We start from the raw sequence: 16,588 nt of genomic DNA, 5'->3' as shown, positions 1-16,588 counted from the left end.
GACAGGTTGCGCAGGTCCCAGGGAGGAGAAGTACATTAAATATCATTGAGGAGATACAATATACATTTATTATTCTCGTACCCGCCAGAGACCTCTACAGCCAATCCCTGTCGTTTCCAACCAAAATAATTCCACGCAACACAGCTGAGCGGTTATCACCATTTAATCACTGTCAATAGATTACAGCCATCGGGGAGACACGGGCGGAAAGACAGATTCCGTTTGATTCAGTCCACGGTGAGGTTTTCAAGCTATGGACCAACTGTGGAAATGTCATCACTAAACGTAGGTCCTTCTATTAATGATCCCCTTAAATATGCAAATTACAGGGGAGGGGGACAAGCCACAAATGTCATGCATGGTGAAAACAGGACGACTAGTATTAAACAAGACAAATGGTCGTTGGGCAGAGATCCCCGTCTTTGTTAATTACGTTATTTTCCACGTATATAACTTAAATGTGTCTTGTTACAAAATTCATCCGTAATAAACAAGATCTCACTGTTCCGTCAGAGTAATCACCGGACTGAACCAAACCGCAGCCGTCTTTGTACAAAACCCATTTACAGGTCATTATTAGACAGAATATCGCCCCGGTCCAGGACATGAATTGTACGGAATCCGCAACACATAACACAATCTGCAGGAGATTTCCCAGGGGGCAGTTCCGTCCGCTTGTGCATTGTTGAATTGTGGAAAACCTGAGGTACAGCCCTTGGTTAGTGATACCTGGTTATTGTAACTGAACTCCTGAGTGTCCTGTTGTTGCATTGACAATCTGTTTAAAACAATAAAGAGAATTGTCTGTGGGAGACCAGCCCTTTAACTGAAGACCTTGTTATTGTTGTGAGTCTAAAGTTGTCATCGCTGCCAGTGATTGGTAGCAGAGCGAACCAATGTCTTATTATCATACGAAAGCAAAAGTTCTCATGAGAATTATGTGCAATACTGTAATAATCAATAATGATAATTGGTCGGGAGGGCTTCCCCGTTAAAGTGAAACACAGCTGAAAAGGAAACACGTCATACATACAACTTGTTTGTAGTACAGGAGCAAATCTATAGGGGGTGGGGGAGGGGGCCCTAGCCTCAGACGGAGTCTGGAAAGCCGATTTCTCAAACTTTGTACGTTCTACTATCAACTCAACATTTCTTCCAATCAGTTCGCTTGTTCTAGGCATTCGCCGGCCAATCATGGCCCACCTTATCTATTTTTATAATGAGTGATGTTTAATCAGCGGGTCTGGCAGTGAAGTGGCCATTTCCTAAGCCTATAGAGCCCGATATGTATTGTTATACCTCAATCACCGTTACATGACCAGTTCTCTGTTTCACACGACGTAGCAAATACTGCGCGTTACCCCAAAGAGCCTTTGCGTTACTATATGAAATCCTTTATGTGAATTCAGAATACAAAAAGTAGCACCTTTTGCTATCTAGATCCGTCGATAAAAATTGTCCTGTTGGGACCAGGTGTGGAGAAGGCCGGGGGCACCCCCGATTCCCGGCGCAGAGGTAGTCTATATCGTAACACCTGTAACCAGCTCTTAAAGGGTCCCGGGCTCGCCATATCGCCAACATGGCGCCTGAGGGAGCGGCCATGTGTCTTCTACAGAACCTACTGGGGCTCTTGGTACGTAATACGCAGATAAACCGCACACCGTTTACATAACACGTGTCAGGAAATACTAATTACTGGATACTTTGTTGCAGCACAAAGTTATAATTCATCAATACCCTGAACTGTCTCACCGACGCGCAGCTCTACCGTAGGATCAATAAATAAGATAAATGCAAAATATATTCTTATCTTTGGTCTTCAATCAATTTTTAGGGCTTGAACCTCAAATAAAGCTATAATTTTAAAGTAAATATCACTTGACTAGATATTTTTCTTTACAAAATTATTCTTGCATCATCGCCAGAAGATCTGAAATTACTGGCGAGCCCTTAAAACACCCCTCCTCTTTCTGAATAACCAAAACAAATGCAAAAAAATAAAAGCACCACTAATAACATTCACAAGAATATAAATGTAAACGTTTCCACACCTTTACAGAACTGGAGATATCACACAATGGCTTTTATATATATTTTAGGTAAAGCCTTCCTTTAAAGGAGATTTTCACCCTTAAGCTGAACCAGCAGAGGATTGGATTTGAGGTTCCCAATCTTTGTAAATATGTTTTTGCTGACAACGACATAAACAAGTTCAGCTCCTTATTGACACGTTGTTAGAGTAAACCAACATTTTCACTTATTGGCAGTATTCAAGACAATACAATCACTGGATGGTTACAATTTACCTTAATGGGCTGAACCAGTAATCTATCATGATTTGCAAGTAAATGTTAATTTCTTAACAGACTTATGGCTGAAAGAGAGCACTTGTGAATGCTGTTTCCAACACATCTAGCAGGACCCAAGTAACTTCAACAAGGAATTCCTCATGCCTATACCAGCTCCCTATGCAGCTCTGTCTTTACTATTACAAGAGACTTTGGCAGCCAGAACAAGTCAGTATAATCTCCATACAGTTGCTGAAGGAGCTGATAAATGTAAATGCTTTAATTTATCCATAAGGCAGTAGGGAAATAAATATAAATTATTTGTATATTTTCTTACTATTAACTGCTAGATATAAATTAATCAAAATAATTTATCCTCTTTTCTCTGTACCAAGATAATAATATATTAGAATATAATAATATTAGAACAGGTATTTGATAAAAGATCTAAGGGGTCTGTAAAGTTCATTCCTATTGGCTGCAAACGCCCCAAAATATAACACTTCTAGTACTGGTAATAGCTACAATTGTATATAAATATAAATCAATACTGACGCCATAGAGTCAATCTGTAGTCGTCAAACTGTAGTTGAACTACAAGTACCAGAGTTCACAGTTCATTAGAACTAAGCAAAGTGCATTCTGTGACTTGTAGTTCCACAACAGCTGGGAGACCCAGGTGCTCTAAGCCTCCCGTAGACAGACTAGTGTGCATGGCCATTACAAACATTTGGGCACAATTACACTTAAAAGTCAGTTTAATCTCGTAATGCCCAATACTGAGATTCACGTATCGGTCGTCCTCTCTCTACTAACGTTACTCGTCATGTTGGAGTATCTTCCACAGCGTATAACACCCAATATCAACCTCCAATCAAATACACGATCAATTCTGGGTATCTTGGTTCCTACATAAAATTGCTGGACGGATTGGGGTACTCCGACTTTAAGTACACACACGACATATATAATATAATTGGGGTTTTCTACATTTGGGTTTCTGAAGTTTAACCCGATTGGTGCCATCTTGTGATACAGGAGATTCTCTTACAAATGACAGAGAGCAGCCGGCCCTTGCGATCCGCCGACGTCCCAGCAACCGGTCCTCGGTATTTTCATGGCAGTGTTGGTAGAAGAAAAGAAAGTTTCATGGGAGAAGGAGCCACCAGGGGCCGTGTCGACTTCCAGATCCAGGAGCATCGCGGAGTACGGAGCTCAGTTCTGTGATGTCACTGCCAGCGTGTTGACGTAAGCGTGGGGCCCCATGTCGTTTTCAGACACGCAGTGGCTGAACTGGCCCGGGGGCCGGTCTGCGCGGTCAGGGCCTGGAGACCTTAGTAGACAGCAGAGCTCCAGGACTTCTAACCAGCGACAGGCCAAGAAGAAGACGTTCTTTAACATGAAGACGGACACGGGTTGGTTGGCCGGACCCATGGTCAAGAAGCAGCGAACGGCCAACAGTGGACCGTCCACCAGTGACCCGGAGAGGAGGCGCAGAAAGAGGCGGCAGCAGCCAGCGGGGGCTCCTGAGTCCAGGTCGGACAACCAGAGGACAGGAGAAGACAGAGCCACAAAGTACACGGCCAGCAAGGGGTAGCGGATGAGAGGGGCGAGGGGCAGCTTCCCTTCCAGCATGGGTTGCAGGAGCGCGTAGCTGTCGAGCAGGTCCAAGCAGGTGGCGAGGAAACATCCCGTGGCCCTCTGGTGTGGCCAACCGCGTGGGTCCACGCTGAGCGAGCGGACTAGTGCCCATAGGAGAGGGACAGAAAGAGCCACAGTGAGTCTGAATCCGGTGCTGCCCAATGGTACCCCAGCCTCAATCTGATCCACTATGGGGGTGCAGAGTATCAGAGCCACTTTAGGGGTGAACGCTATGGCGTAGATGAGCCAAGCTAGGTGACTGTAAGCAAACTGTCCTTTCTTGGGCCGCTGAACTTGACCATAGCTGGAGCTGTTGAGGGCTCTCTGGCCCCGACTGTTCTTGGAGTAGAAGATGCCCCATCCGGCTACCACAACCAGGTCAGTGGCTATCCAGGAGCACCAGTAGAGGTCGGTGCCGGCAATTAGATAGAGGTCCAGCAGTGCACCCTGTGCCAGTAACAGGAGCAGCGAGAGTCCCTTATAACAGCCACGTAAAGCACAGCCTGGGCCCCCCCGCAGCAGCCCCCCCGGGCCCCCATGTGGGAACTCCCCAGCCGTCATCCCCAGAGTGGAGGAGGTGGATGAGGAGGCCAAGGAGGGGGGGCAGGAGGGGGCCACAGGTAGGGGGGAGAGTGGAGGGGGCAGGATGCCGGAGTGATGGTCCAGGGGCAAGAAAAATATACACACACTATAAAGCTACAGAGGGGGTGGGGGCTACAGCCAAGGGGGATGCATGGGGTCTGGGGGGTCACAAAATAATGATTTAATGGAGAAGGTGTGATGAGAAGATGGAACCTGGATTAGGAGATATTGGGGTGCACAATGTGGGGGTGTGACAGGGCCAGTGGGGTATGGAGGTAACAGAGGGGCAGATGCTGGATGGGATCAGGGTCTGGGGTCGCAGGGGCACTGTGATGTCAGGGTAACTGCAGCATCAGCCGATCAGAGGTAGTAGATACAGGGGGCACCGCCCGGCAGAGCTCCATGGCTTCAGCATGTCGGGTACTGGGGGGTGCACTGACCCGGGGGTGGAATGGAGGGTGTGGTACCCGGCGGGGGCTGCTCGGTGCTCGGCGGGGGGAATGTGACATCTCGGGGGTCATTGCTGGAGAAACATCCGGGGAATGCGGCGACCGCAGGAGCCGAGCAGGAGCCCCCCGATATCTCCGGGATAATGATCAGCTGCAGCCGGAGACCCCCAGCACGATCTCTGCGGCAGCTGCGCCCCCTGGTGGTGACAGGAGGAAGGACGGGGGAGGACTCACTAAATATATATATAATATAAATATATGTGCGAGAGACAGATAGATATATACAGTGTCATCTCTCATACTATGTATATATAGATATAGATATAGATATATATATATATATATGCATCTCACTTATATATGTATATATAATATAAATATATGTGTGAGAGATAGATAGATACAGTGTACATCTCATAATATGTACTCTAAATATAATATAAATATGTGTGAGAGATATATACAGTGTACATCTCTCATACTATGTATATATATCTGTATCTAACTCACATACTGTATATATATAATGAGTGAGATAGGTATACATAGTATGAGAGGTACACTGTGTAATTATATATATATATATATGTATGAGAGATGTACATTATGTGTATATATATATCCCTCAAGCATACACTGTATATATCTATAGCTACCCTCCGCTTACTGTAATTATATATATATATATATATATATATATATATATATAATTTATATATATTGAGTTACTAGTATGTGGCAGCAGAAGAGAGATCTGACATATATGAAAAACAAACTATAATCAGACACCCTATAGCGCTCTCCAGCAGGTGTGGAACTACAAGTCTCACCATGCCATGCCTGCTGCTAGCCTGGGCATTGTAGTTCAACAAGATCTGACCATGTCGGCTCTACATGAAGAATATATCAGACATATAATAACTTCCTTGTGACTACACAATAACATCATCCAGACACATCTGTTACATACAGCTGTATACAGGGCGTCTTCCCACGGCCCTCATATCCCCCTATTATATATAACCCGTCATGTAGCTCTCTACACTGGTGCGTAGTTGGATTTGCAATTCTGGTTGCTATATATAAGATTGCGGAAACATATTGATACGTAAATATAAATGTCATTAATATGTAACGTTTAACCCAGTAAAGAAGTAAAACCCGTTTGATAATAATGTAGAATTTACTCCCAGAAATAATATGCGCAGCTTTAATTAATGACTCAATCAGCAGCGTCTGAATCACTGATTAATCCATCTGTTCTCTTATAACAAATCCTCATCTTCTGTCACCAATCAGAAACAGGGACGACTGAATCACTGTCACCATCTTTATTCCTATTAGTGCGAGGTGTAAACAAATCACAAGGTATACGTATATAATATGGGGTTTTAATTAATAATTCAAGTCAGTGGGTCACTTACAAGGTTACACTGTCTTTATATATTGGGGTCTAAGCCCATCTTGTGAAGAAACAATCATTAGATCCCATTGATACGTGGGGACGATTATGTAATTATCACAGAGACAGTCGCAGTTTGCATCACTGCTAAACAAGATCTTGGTGTATAAAAAAAAAGACAATAAAATGATTCTTATATGTTTGCAAAGAGATCAGACACAAAAGGTGTTTGATGTGTAATCACATGATCAGATCGGACATATATAAATTATACGTACTGCGTGGTTGCACTTTAATAGGTTAAATACATGCTGCAAATCAAAACTAAGCATGCAACATGTATTTGAACCTCCTGCAGTGCAGCCATGTAGCATGTATAATACGTGTGTCTGATAACATTATACATGGGGGAGATGTATCAAATCTTTTAAAAAGGAAAAGTGGAGGCGTTGCCCATAGCAACCAATCAGATTCTAGCTATCATTTATCTTGTACAGTCTAGTAAGTGACAGCTACAATCTGATTGGTCGCTATGGGCTACACTTCAACAATGGTCACACATACCGACGAGGGTTTGGGGTCTTTATTAGGGTCCTAGTAACAGGTGGGGACGGGGGCCGTGTCCCCAGCATTTGTTAGAACTTACAAAAGTACCTGAAGTGCTTATTAAACGTATTTATTTGAGCATTTGTATTGTTACACTGATTTTGTTCCCCAAATTAAAAATTTGTCGTAAACACATAAGATAAAAATACAATCTATATATTTTTAATTATAATAATAAAAATCCACTTTATTTTCAAACAAAAATCAAGAAGATTCACAAAGGTTTCAATCACACTTGAGGGCGTTTAGGAAAACTTGTGCGCAGGAAATCCGCGTGCTTCAGACAGAGACCAATCAGATTCTAGTTGTCATTTTAGTCTAGTTTATAAAGTGACAGCAAACTTCTGTCGACAACAGTTTTCCCCAGCACTAGTTTCCATAAATGTAAATTAGATTTACGCCATTAAAGTGCACTCGGGACAGATTACAGATAATCACTTACCTGTTCTGTGTATTAACCCTGTATTATCTATAATACAGAGCGGCTCACATTCAGTTTCACAAATGTATACTAAAACCTATAACACGCTCTTCAGATCGAATCTTATTTTCATTTATTAAAATTTTGTGTCAACATTCATGGTAACGCAGCCTATTCATTCAATAGCATAGAGATATCACAGAGCTACAAAGATGGCTGCCTCTTATAAACCTCCCTACGTCAATAAGGCTTATTTACAACTAAGCAAAATTTAAAATGGAGCTTTACTTTTGAGGCATACAGAGCTCAGAGGAGCGATCCAAAGCCTCTCTGCTCACAACATCATGTGCAACGTGACTGTGTTTACCATGGTAATCACATGATACTTTGTAAACTGTGCAGCATTATAAATCTTTGATAGCAGCCTGAAGAAGCAGACCAAGTAAATATGGTAAATACAGACATTCTTCTTATAGCTGCCGCAGTAATTTAGGTTAAACAACAACACACCTCTCATTTTGTCGCGGGATCTCTGCTGTACAGAAGACGCTGACAACACAGAGAGGGATTGTGTATAAAGGACCCTTAATGATTCCTAGCGAATCGATGGGCTGAATTCTCATGAATGTTGCTTTATATCTCGCACAACATTGTGTAGACAAGTCGTACATTATAAAAGGAGATTTTCTGCATTGTTAAGAGTCAGTAAAACAATAAATACAAGTTTTACTACAACTTTAAAAACCACAGCAAATATAAAAAAAATGTAAACCCTATTTTTTTCAGGGTAGATGTTAATATTCCTGAGAGCTGATCATGTTACAGCTTATTGGGTAAACTTGTTTTCAATTTTTTTTTTCAGTACATTATAGAGGATCAGCGAGAATAAGAAATCTATCGGTATCTTCAGCGTTTCTGGAGATTATTTCACGAATCCAGAATGGCGCAGCGGAGTCGTCCATACTGATCTCCGCTCATTTTCCGACTCTGGGAGCTGTGACGTCGTCGGCCATCCAGCCCTCCTTCTTCAACACCAGATCCACCGCTTCCTCCACGTCCCGGACCACATACGACGCCTCCACCAGACCGGGGTCAAGTGTGAGGTCTCGGTGACCGTGGAAGACGGTCTGGGTTACGCCCTCTTGTTGGTCAGTGGGCGCCTCGCCCGGGCCGCCGTACACACCCGTGCACACCAGGATGGATTCACAGCTGTGCGGTTGGTGAGAATCTCCCCTTCGGGTCTGTAGACGGCGATTGTAGAGGTTGGCGCCGTATATATCAGACATTGGATTGTCCCTAAAGTAGAAGATGGAGATAAATGGTCAGAATGTGGCACACTGAGCTGAATCCTTATGCCACGCTGCCCAATGGTCATAACACTGCCCACATTGGGAGATCCCTTTGCCCAACAGTGTACTGACCTCTAAGGGAATGAGCATGGCAGGAAAACGTGGGACACACCGTCGCGGAGCCACCAGAACCCTTTATTAAACAAGCAAACGTGGCCGTACAGTCCTTTAGGTCCATGATTGTGGACTATGTGATACCATCCACTGTTGACCTTAACAGTCACCGAAGCTCTTGCTAAACGCACCCCAACAGCCAACCCCTAATTCCCAGTCGCTGAGGCCTCCTCTCTGAGCCACGAATCAGGGCACTCTGTCTTTTTCTACATAACCCTGGGATGTTATCTGCTTAATAAACGCATGAGCCGCACCCGTGCTCTCAATATGCTTGGTGACCCTCATTTTCTCAGGTGTTTCCATCCTCTCTGCACTCAGTAGAAAGAGCTCTGCAAATAATCTCTTCGTACTTACATTTCTACATGAGCCACTAACACCTCTGGGCCTGGATTATTCCTTGGTTCCGCTCTCTGACTCGTTATATTCTACCAGTGGATACGTGATGGAGACTCACCCCACGGCGTACAGTGTCCGGATGGGATTATCCCAACCTCGCTGCTTCGCCTGGGTCAGTAGAAGGTGCTCTGCAAAGCTGTAGGTGACCGTGCTGGGCTTCCCAACCAGGGCCTCGTACCGCAGCTCCTGTCCCGTCAGTTTATGGTACAAAGTCTCCAAACAGACCAGAAATGTGCCGTGACCGAACCTGGTACAAGATATAAAAAGCAAATATATCGGTTTATTTGGGGCTAAGAAATAGCGGATAAATTCACCCCGAGTTTAAGGCCTGATTATTACCGTACAACCTAATTTGTTTGCCTATTAATACCTATGAGAACGGAGTATTGCAATGCAGCAAACAAAAAAACAAGGTTACAGTTTGCGGCGCGAGGTTATGTGAATGAATGAAGTTCTGGAGATGGCGCAATTTAAGGGACATTTAATTGGACGCGTTTTGCTCATTCCGGCAGTAAAAACACATTTGTAGGTGACGTCACTAAATATGAAAAAAAGCTTCAAATGCACAAAGATATCACATGTGATAACGACGGTCCCGATATCCCCTCACTCTCCCCATCAATAGAAACCATGAATGAGGCTAAACCCAATAGGATGTTACAGTCCCTCTTTTCTCCACCTCTCTGCAGACCCCGCCCACTCCCTGACTCCGTATCGGCACCTTGATGCAGTTTTACCTGCGCTTTGTAAATGGAGTCCGGAGTCTCTCAGGGAAAGGAGAACTCTCGTATCAGCTGCTCAGATTCATACAACACATATATTGTAAATGTTTTCTGCATCGCGTTGATTTTACTGACCTGGGCATCTTAGCTTCAGCCATCCAGAGGAGATCCATATTACAGGCTAACACTGGGATGTGTGGACAGGGTACTAAGTCCTCCCACTCCACCGGCCGCCCGGCACTCAGCAATACATCCAAGATCAGCTGCAGGTTGGTCTCCCAGCGCATCGGCTCCCCCAGTAGGACAATGGCTGCAAAGCAACCAGAGGGAATATTGTATGTTCAATACAGCTTGTAGGATGTCTGAACATCGTTTCATATGCAGCCCTGTCCTCAATCATGACACATCAATCATCTCCTGATATACTCTGTGCTGCCGGGGGTCCCTACTCCTTCCACTATATAACTCTCAGTCTGTGGCTTCCTGCTGCCTCCATTCCCCTCCTCACATCATGTCACTGCCCCTGTCACACGCAGCCCTGTCCTCACACATCACTCATCTCCTGATATACTCTGTGCTGCTGGAGGACCCTGCTCCTTCCACTATATAACTCTCAGTCTGTGGCTTCCTGCTGCCTCCATTCCCCTCCTCACATCATGTCACTGCTCCTGTCACATGCAGCCCTGTCCTCACTAACACATCACTCATCTCCTGATATACTCTGTGCTGCTGGAGGACCCTGCTCCTTCCACTATATAACTCTCAGTCTGTGGCTTCCTGCTGCCTCCATTCCCCTCCTCACATCATGTCACTGCCCCTGTCACATGCAGCCCTGTCCTCACTAACACATCACTCATCTCCTGATATACTCTGTGCTGCTGGAGGACCCTGTTCCTTCCACTATATAACTCTTAGTCTGTGGCTTCCTGCTGCCTCCATTCCCCTCCTCACATCATGTCACTGCCCCTGTCACATGCAACCCTGTCCTCACTAACACATCACTCATCTCCTGATATACTCTGTGCTGCAGTGAGTATCAGATGAGCATCTATTCCCACCCACTTCAAAACTGGGGGCACGCAGAGGAGCCCAAGATGAATAATGGTAACAAAAATATATCTCTTACCCGCTGCCTATAATACAGTAATCGTGCTAGTGCTGTTTTGCATTTTATAACTGTGCACATAACTTCTAAGGCACAGAATTCTCGTATATGACGATGCAGCCAAACCGACAGCTCGCGGACGTATATAGTGATCGCTAATAACCTTCCGCTGTCTACCAATCAACAACGCTACAGTCTGACAGAGCTCCGTTGCTCATTCCTGGCTAATGAACAACACATACACAGCACCCGAACGGGCGAGACCTTTGCCGAGGACAGGAATTCAGAACACCGGACACAAGTTCTCACCTTCGATGGCAGGAAACTCCAAATTCACGGGAACCTGAGAGAGAACATATAGAAAGGTGATTATATGTCACACAAGTCCTCACCAGTCCTGTAAGACTCCTGGATAAAACATTCTACTTACCGGATTATTACACCTACGGCTCTCGTCTACCGTGTCCAGCAAGGGGTACGCCCTCCTCAGATCTTCGATCGTAACTACGTTCTTGAACCCCAGGCTGCGGAGCATCGAGTTTGTAAAGGTTTGTAACACACAAAATCTGGGACAACGTGCGCAGACAGACCGCACAGCCGTGACAACAGTGGGGCTGGTCCGAGACACCAAGACCACCTAACCTACCACCCTGGGATGAGCTGGGAGAACTAGGGAAAAAACATAGGACGTAAAATTATTGTCAACAAACCTGAATTGTATTATCTGGTTATTGTGCAATTATTGGGGGAGGGGGGGGGTCTCCTTTTGCTGCATTTGATCCCGTGTACCTATGTAACATGTCAACTGCTAAGGAAGTTTGAGACCTAGGAAAAGGATACTCCATAGCGATCTCTTCCACGCGGCCCTGACCAGACACAAGGACGCGCTTATCGTGAAACCGGTTGAACATGCGCAAGGGACTGTGAGACAGGATGACCTGATCCGAGGAGACCTGCGGAGACGTACAAGGTGCTCTATATAAACACTGAAAAATATGTGGGGAGAATTGTTCATGTAAGAACCTTAGTAGTCAGAATTCTATGAATTTACTCACCTCGAATTCTAGCACTTTACTTAATTCCGCTGCTCTCTCCTGGCGCAGACAATTGCCGGCGTTGGTGACAAACACAACGGGTACCACCAGCTTCCCCTTTCGGTCCAGCAGCCTTCTGAAAGCTGCAGCCGCCCCAGGAATGGGATTTCTGCCCCTCACCAACACTCCATCTATGTCGAACAATAGGCCAAAGCCCGGAGATGACTGAAAGACGTAAAGACGGATCCATTACAGAGGATTCTTCCCAAAGGTTTTACATCAAAAGAAAACAGACAGAAACGGCGGGTGGATTAAGTATTGAACACATCAACATTTTTCTCTGTAAATATATATTTCATGTGGCTCTTATAATGAAATTTACACCAAATGTCAGCAACAACCCGGGCAATCCACACATGCAAAGAAATCAAACAATAGATGTCCATAAATTAAGTTTTGTGTAATAATGTGAAATGACACAGGGAAAAAGTATTGAACACATGAAGAAAGGGAGGTGCAAAGAGGCATGGAAGGCCAAGACACCAACTGAAATCTATCAGGAATTAGAAAGCAATCCTGCCAGCTGGTTCAATCACAACTGATGGCCTATGAAAAGGTGTCTCATTATGAAGGTGTCACACAAATAACATCCTATGATAGGTAAAATCAAAGAGCTCTCTCAAGACCTTCACTACCTTATTGTTGCTAAACATACTGATGGCATTGGTTACAGAACGATCTCTAAACTGCTGAATGTTCCAGTGAGCACTGTTGGGGCCATAATCCGGAAGTGGAAAGATCATCATTTCACCATAAACCGGTCACGACCACGTGCACCTCGCAAGATGTCTGACAGAGGAGTGAAAAATATTATCAGAAGAGTTGTCCAAGAACCAAGGACCACTTGTGGAGAGCTTCAGAAAGACCTGGAATTAGCAGGTACAATTGTTTCAAAGAAAACAACAAGTAATGCACTCAACCGCCATGGCCTGTATGCATGCTCAACACCCAAGACTCCTTTGCCGTAGAAAAAACATGTTGGAGCTCGTTTAAAATTTGCTGCACAACATTTGAACAAGTCTGTTAAATACTGGGAGAATATATGGTCAGATGAGAGCAAAATTGAATGCTTTGGAAGCCATAATACACACCATGTTTGGAGGAGAAATGGCTGCACATCACCCCAAAACACCATACTAACAGTGACATTTGGATGTGGGAACATCATGGTGTGGGGCTGTTCTGCACACGGTACTGGCATACTGCATATGGTTGAAGGAAGGATGAATGGAAAAATGTACCGAGAAATTCTTGATAAAAATCTGCTGCCATCTACCAGGATGCTGAAGATGAAACGAGGGCGGACATTTCAGCAAGACAATGATCCAAAACACACAGCCATGAACACTCTCAATTGGTTTCAGAGAAAGAAAATAAAGCTGCTAGAATGGCCCAGCCAATCAGCTGACTTGAATGCAATTGAAAATCTATGGAAAGAACTAAACATCAGAGTTCATAGAAGAAGCCAACGGAACCTTCAAGATTTGAAGACTATTTGCGTTGAAGAATGGGGCAAAATCCCACCTGAGCAATGCATGCAACTAGTTTCTCCATACAGGAGGCGTCTTGAAGCTGTCATTACCAACAAAGGCTTTTGTACAAAGTATTAAATAAATTTTAGGAAGCGTGTTCAATACCTTTTCCCTGTGTCATTTCACTTTATTACACAAAACTTAATTTCTGGACATCTATGATTTGATTTCTTTGCATGTATGGATTGCAAGGGTTGTTGCTGACATTTGGTGTACATTTCATTACAATAGACACATTAAATATATACTGACTGAGAAAAATGTTGATGTGTTCAATACTTATTTCACCCGCTGTAATGAAATTAACACCTACATCCTGGATCTATGTCACGGTTGCAGAACAGTCATGACTGTCCTTGTCATCCTGTCTTCTACACCTGCCATTTTATTATTTTCTGTGATTACCGATCTGTCTATTCCAATACTTTAACTTGCTGTTTTCCACATTTGCTTTTTAGATATACTCCAAGATCCTGTGTACATTATATGGGTATGAATACTTACATGAGGACGTGACAGTGAAAATCTCCTGTAGGCTGGCGGTAGCCCAGGTGGTGAAACGCCTTGTACCCACCCTGGTAGTCTCTTCTTCGCCAGTCTGAAAAAAATACGCTGCCAAACAGCCATGTTGCTTGTCCTAAACTACCAACAATACACCATACAGGCAGCCGGGCACTATTCAACACCAAACTGCACACTACTCTATAACAATCCTGGCACTGCCCAACTATACTATACCATGTATTAAGTGTGACAATGCCCAACAGCACTCTGTATTGTACACCACAGAAAGCTTTTCGTGAATTGCCTCTACCCAAAACAAATCCTGTCAGTAGATAACACTACTCAATGTAATACCATATACAAAGCTTGGCACTGCCCAACACCGTTCTATAGAATAACCTATGCAGAGCCTGATATTACACAAACCAGGTATCTCCCCTATACATAACCTGGCATTATCTAATACCCATAATATACCCAATACAAAGCCTGCCACTGTACTGTGCTGGGCAGAAAGCCTGGCACTGCCTAATACCCTCTGTGCTATGCTGGGCAGAGAACCTGGCACTGCCTAATACCCTCTGTGCTATGCTGGGCAGAAAACCTGGCACTGCCTAATACCCTCTGTGCTATGCTGGGCAGAAAACCTGGCACTGCCTAATACCCTCTGTACTATGCTGGGCAGAGAACCTGGCACTGCCTAATACCCTCTGTGCTATGCTGGGCAGAGAACCTGGCACTGCCTAATACCCTCTGTACTATGCTGGGCAGAGAACTTGGCACTGCCTAATACCCTCTGTGCTATGCTGGGCAGACAGCCTGGCACAGCCCGACTACTACCCTCTCCCTGCTAGACTGGCACTGCCATGCACTGGATCCAGCACTGCCCGGCAGGACCAGGACACACCTCCACCTGTAACCTGTCCGAGAGAGCCGGAGAACAGCTCCACACACTCAGCCACTCACAAGAACTATGCGTCTCTGCCACTTACCCTAAAAACTACGACTCCCGGCATGCACCTCTAGCTGATTCACCTGTACTGTAGCCGTTGAGCATGCCGGGATATGTAGTCCAGCCTCGTCCAGAGATGTTTCCTACATTTAATTCTCAAAGCTCTATCGAAATCTATATTAATAATTATTATTATAAAAGCCGGGCGCAGCATTAGTGCTGAACAAACACACGATTAAACAGGCTCCGAATAACCTCCGCGTGAAGAAAGTTTCTTCGGCGGCCATTTCTTTGAAGACCAAATATTCCGTTATCATGGATGCATTCGGCCCAAGCAACATGGCTCCTGAGCTAGAGACAGGTATATACAGGTCAGTTTGGTCTCTCTAAGGAGTAAGGATGTAAACAAAGGAGAATGGGTGTAGACTTCTTCTCAGTTATAGTCAGAAATTGAAACTTAAGTGTTAGTATGAAGTGTGGGTGTGAGAAGAGGTTTCATTTTTGTATCTCTGGTTCAACTTTGTGGCATTTGAAAATGTTAAATCAAAAACTAGGGGTTACAAATTTAATATAAAGTTCTTTCAAACACAAATATTACTTTATGTAGAGACACCTGTAAAAAAAAAATTATAATGTGTGTCACAGGGACATGGTTTGCAGGGATCTATGATCTGCAAATCTTATTGGGCCAATTTATCAAGCTTGCAAATTCGGAGCTTGACCCAACAGTTAACGCCATCGGAGCCGCTTGACCGGCTGAAGAATTTTAATAAATAGGTACGTTAATTTCTTATTACTGCAATAAATAATAATAATTAATGTAAAGAAAATGCGAGGGGTCATAAATAGTCCCCTAATTATCCAAATTGTAAAAAAAAAAACAATACAAAACTCTGCCAATTAGTATTCTGGATATAACTAACGGACAACCAGTAGTTCACAAGTCGCACAATTTCCTTAAAATGTTCTGATAATGATGCAATATTCAACAAAACATTCCACGGTGCTGTTTAAAAAATAAAAATAATAGAAACATTATCAACTTAAAGGGGCGTATTTAATTGTCGGCAAAAACGCCGAAAATCGCGCGGTCCGCGCACGCTTACCGTTATTACGGTAATCGTGTGCGGAAAAACAGTTAATACGGTAATTTACTTGCTGGATTTCAGCTCGCAGCTTCCTGAGCCGCGAGCTTAAATCCAGCTACAAATTACCGTATTAACTGTAGTTGTTTTTCCGCGGGGCGGAAAAACATCAATTGAATATGCCCCAAAATGTGGTACCTCTGCTGATCTGATGTGCCAACATTAGTTGGCTAGCAAAATACAATTTATTGGCTGTGTGCTTGCCCCAGTGTAGTGAAAGATGGTGGCGGTTATCTGTGTATATTATACTAGAGGAGTTTGACATAAGCGACATTTTTAACGAGTC

At 44.1% G+C, this 16,588-nt stretch overlaps 2 protein-coding genes across 2 annotated transcripts; both read right to left on the bottom strand.

Annotated features, from left to right (window-relative positions):
• Window positions 1-1,964: 1,964 nt before the first annotated feature.
• Window positions 1,965-5,133, bottom strand: TMEM121B (transmembrane protein 121B). The gene has a single exon (XM_075210720.1). The coding sequence runs from the start codon at window positions 4,488-4,490 to the stop codon at window positions 3,504-3,506; it is 987 nt and encodes a 328-aa protein (XP_075066821.1). The 5' UTR covers window positions 4,491-5,133; the 3' UTR covers window positions 1,965-3,503.
• Window positions 5,134-6,333: 1,200 nt separating this feature from the next.
• Window positions 6,334-15,449, bottom strand: HDHD5 (haloacid dehalogenase like hydrolase domain containing 5). Its single transcript, XM_075210719.1, has 8 exons — window positions 14,206-15,449; window positions 12,131-12,334; window positions 11,916-12,028; window positions 11,506-11,599; window positions 11,385-11,418; window positions 10,106-10,280; window positions 9,307-9,495; window positions 6,334-8,685 (listed from the first exon to the last, which is right to left on the bottom strand). Exons 1-8 carry the CDS (start codon window positions 14,326-14,328, stop codon window positions 8,364-8,366), a joined length of 1,254 nt encoding a protein of 417 aa, XP_075066820.1. The 5' UTR covers window positions 14,329-15,449; the 3' UTR covers window positions 6,334-8,363.
• Window positions 15,450-16,588: the final 1,139 nt, after the last annotated feature.

The sequence above is a fragment of the Mixophyes fleayi genome, chromosome 4 (genome assembly GCF_038048845.1).
Source record: "Mixophyes fleayi isolate aMixFle1 chromosome 4, aMixFle1.hap1, whole genome shotgun sequence".
NCBI classification, from domain to species: domain Eukaryota; kingdom Metazoa; phylum Chordata; class Amphibia; order Anura; family Limnodynastidae; genus Mixophyes; species Mixophyes fleayi.
Note: the sequence above shows the minus strand (reverse complement) of the source record. Positions and strands in the feature narration are given on the sequence as shown.

What these genes read in the sequence shown, in the direction of transcription:
- TMEM121B (XM_075210720.1), bottom strand. Translation starts at nt 4,490, where the DNA reads ATGACGGCTGGGGAGTTCCCACATGGGGGCCCGGGGGGGCTGCTGCGG.
- HDHD5 (XM_075210719.1), bottom strand. Translation starts at nt 14,328, where the DNA reads ATGGCTGTTTGGCAGCGTATTTTTTTCAGACTGGCGAAGAAGAGACTA. An exon ending in GTAAAGTGCTAGAATTCGAG is followed by an intron (nt 12,029 to 12,130) that starts GTGAGTAAATTC and finishes ACGTCTCCGCAG; the next exon opens with GTCTCCTCGGATCAGGTCAT. An exon ending in GCTGAAGCTAAGATGCCCAG is followed by an intron (nt 9,496 to 10,105) that starts GTCAGTAAAATC and finishes ATCTTGTACCAG; the next exon opens with GTTCGGTCACGGCACATTTC.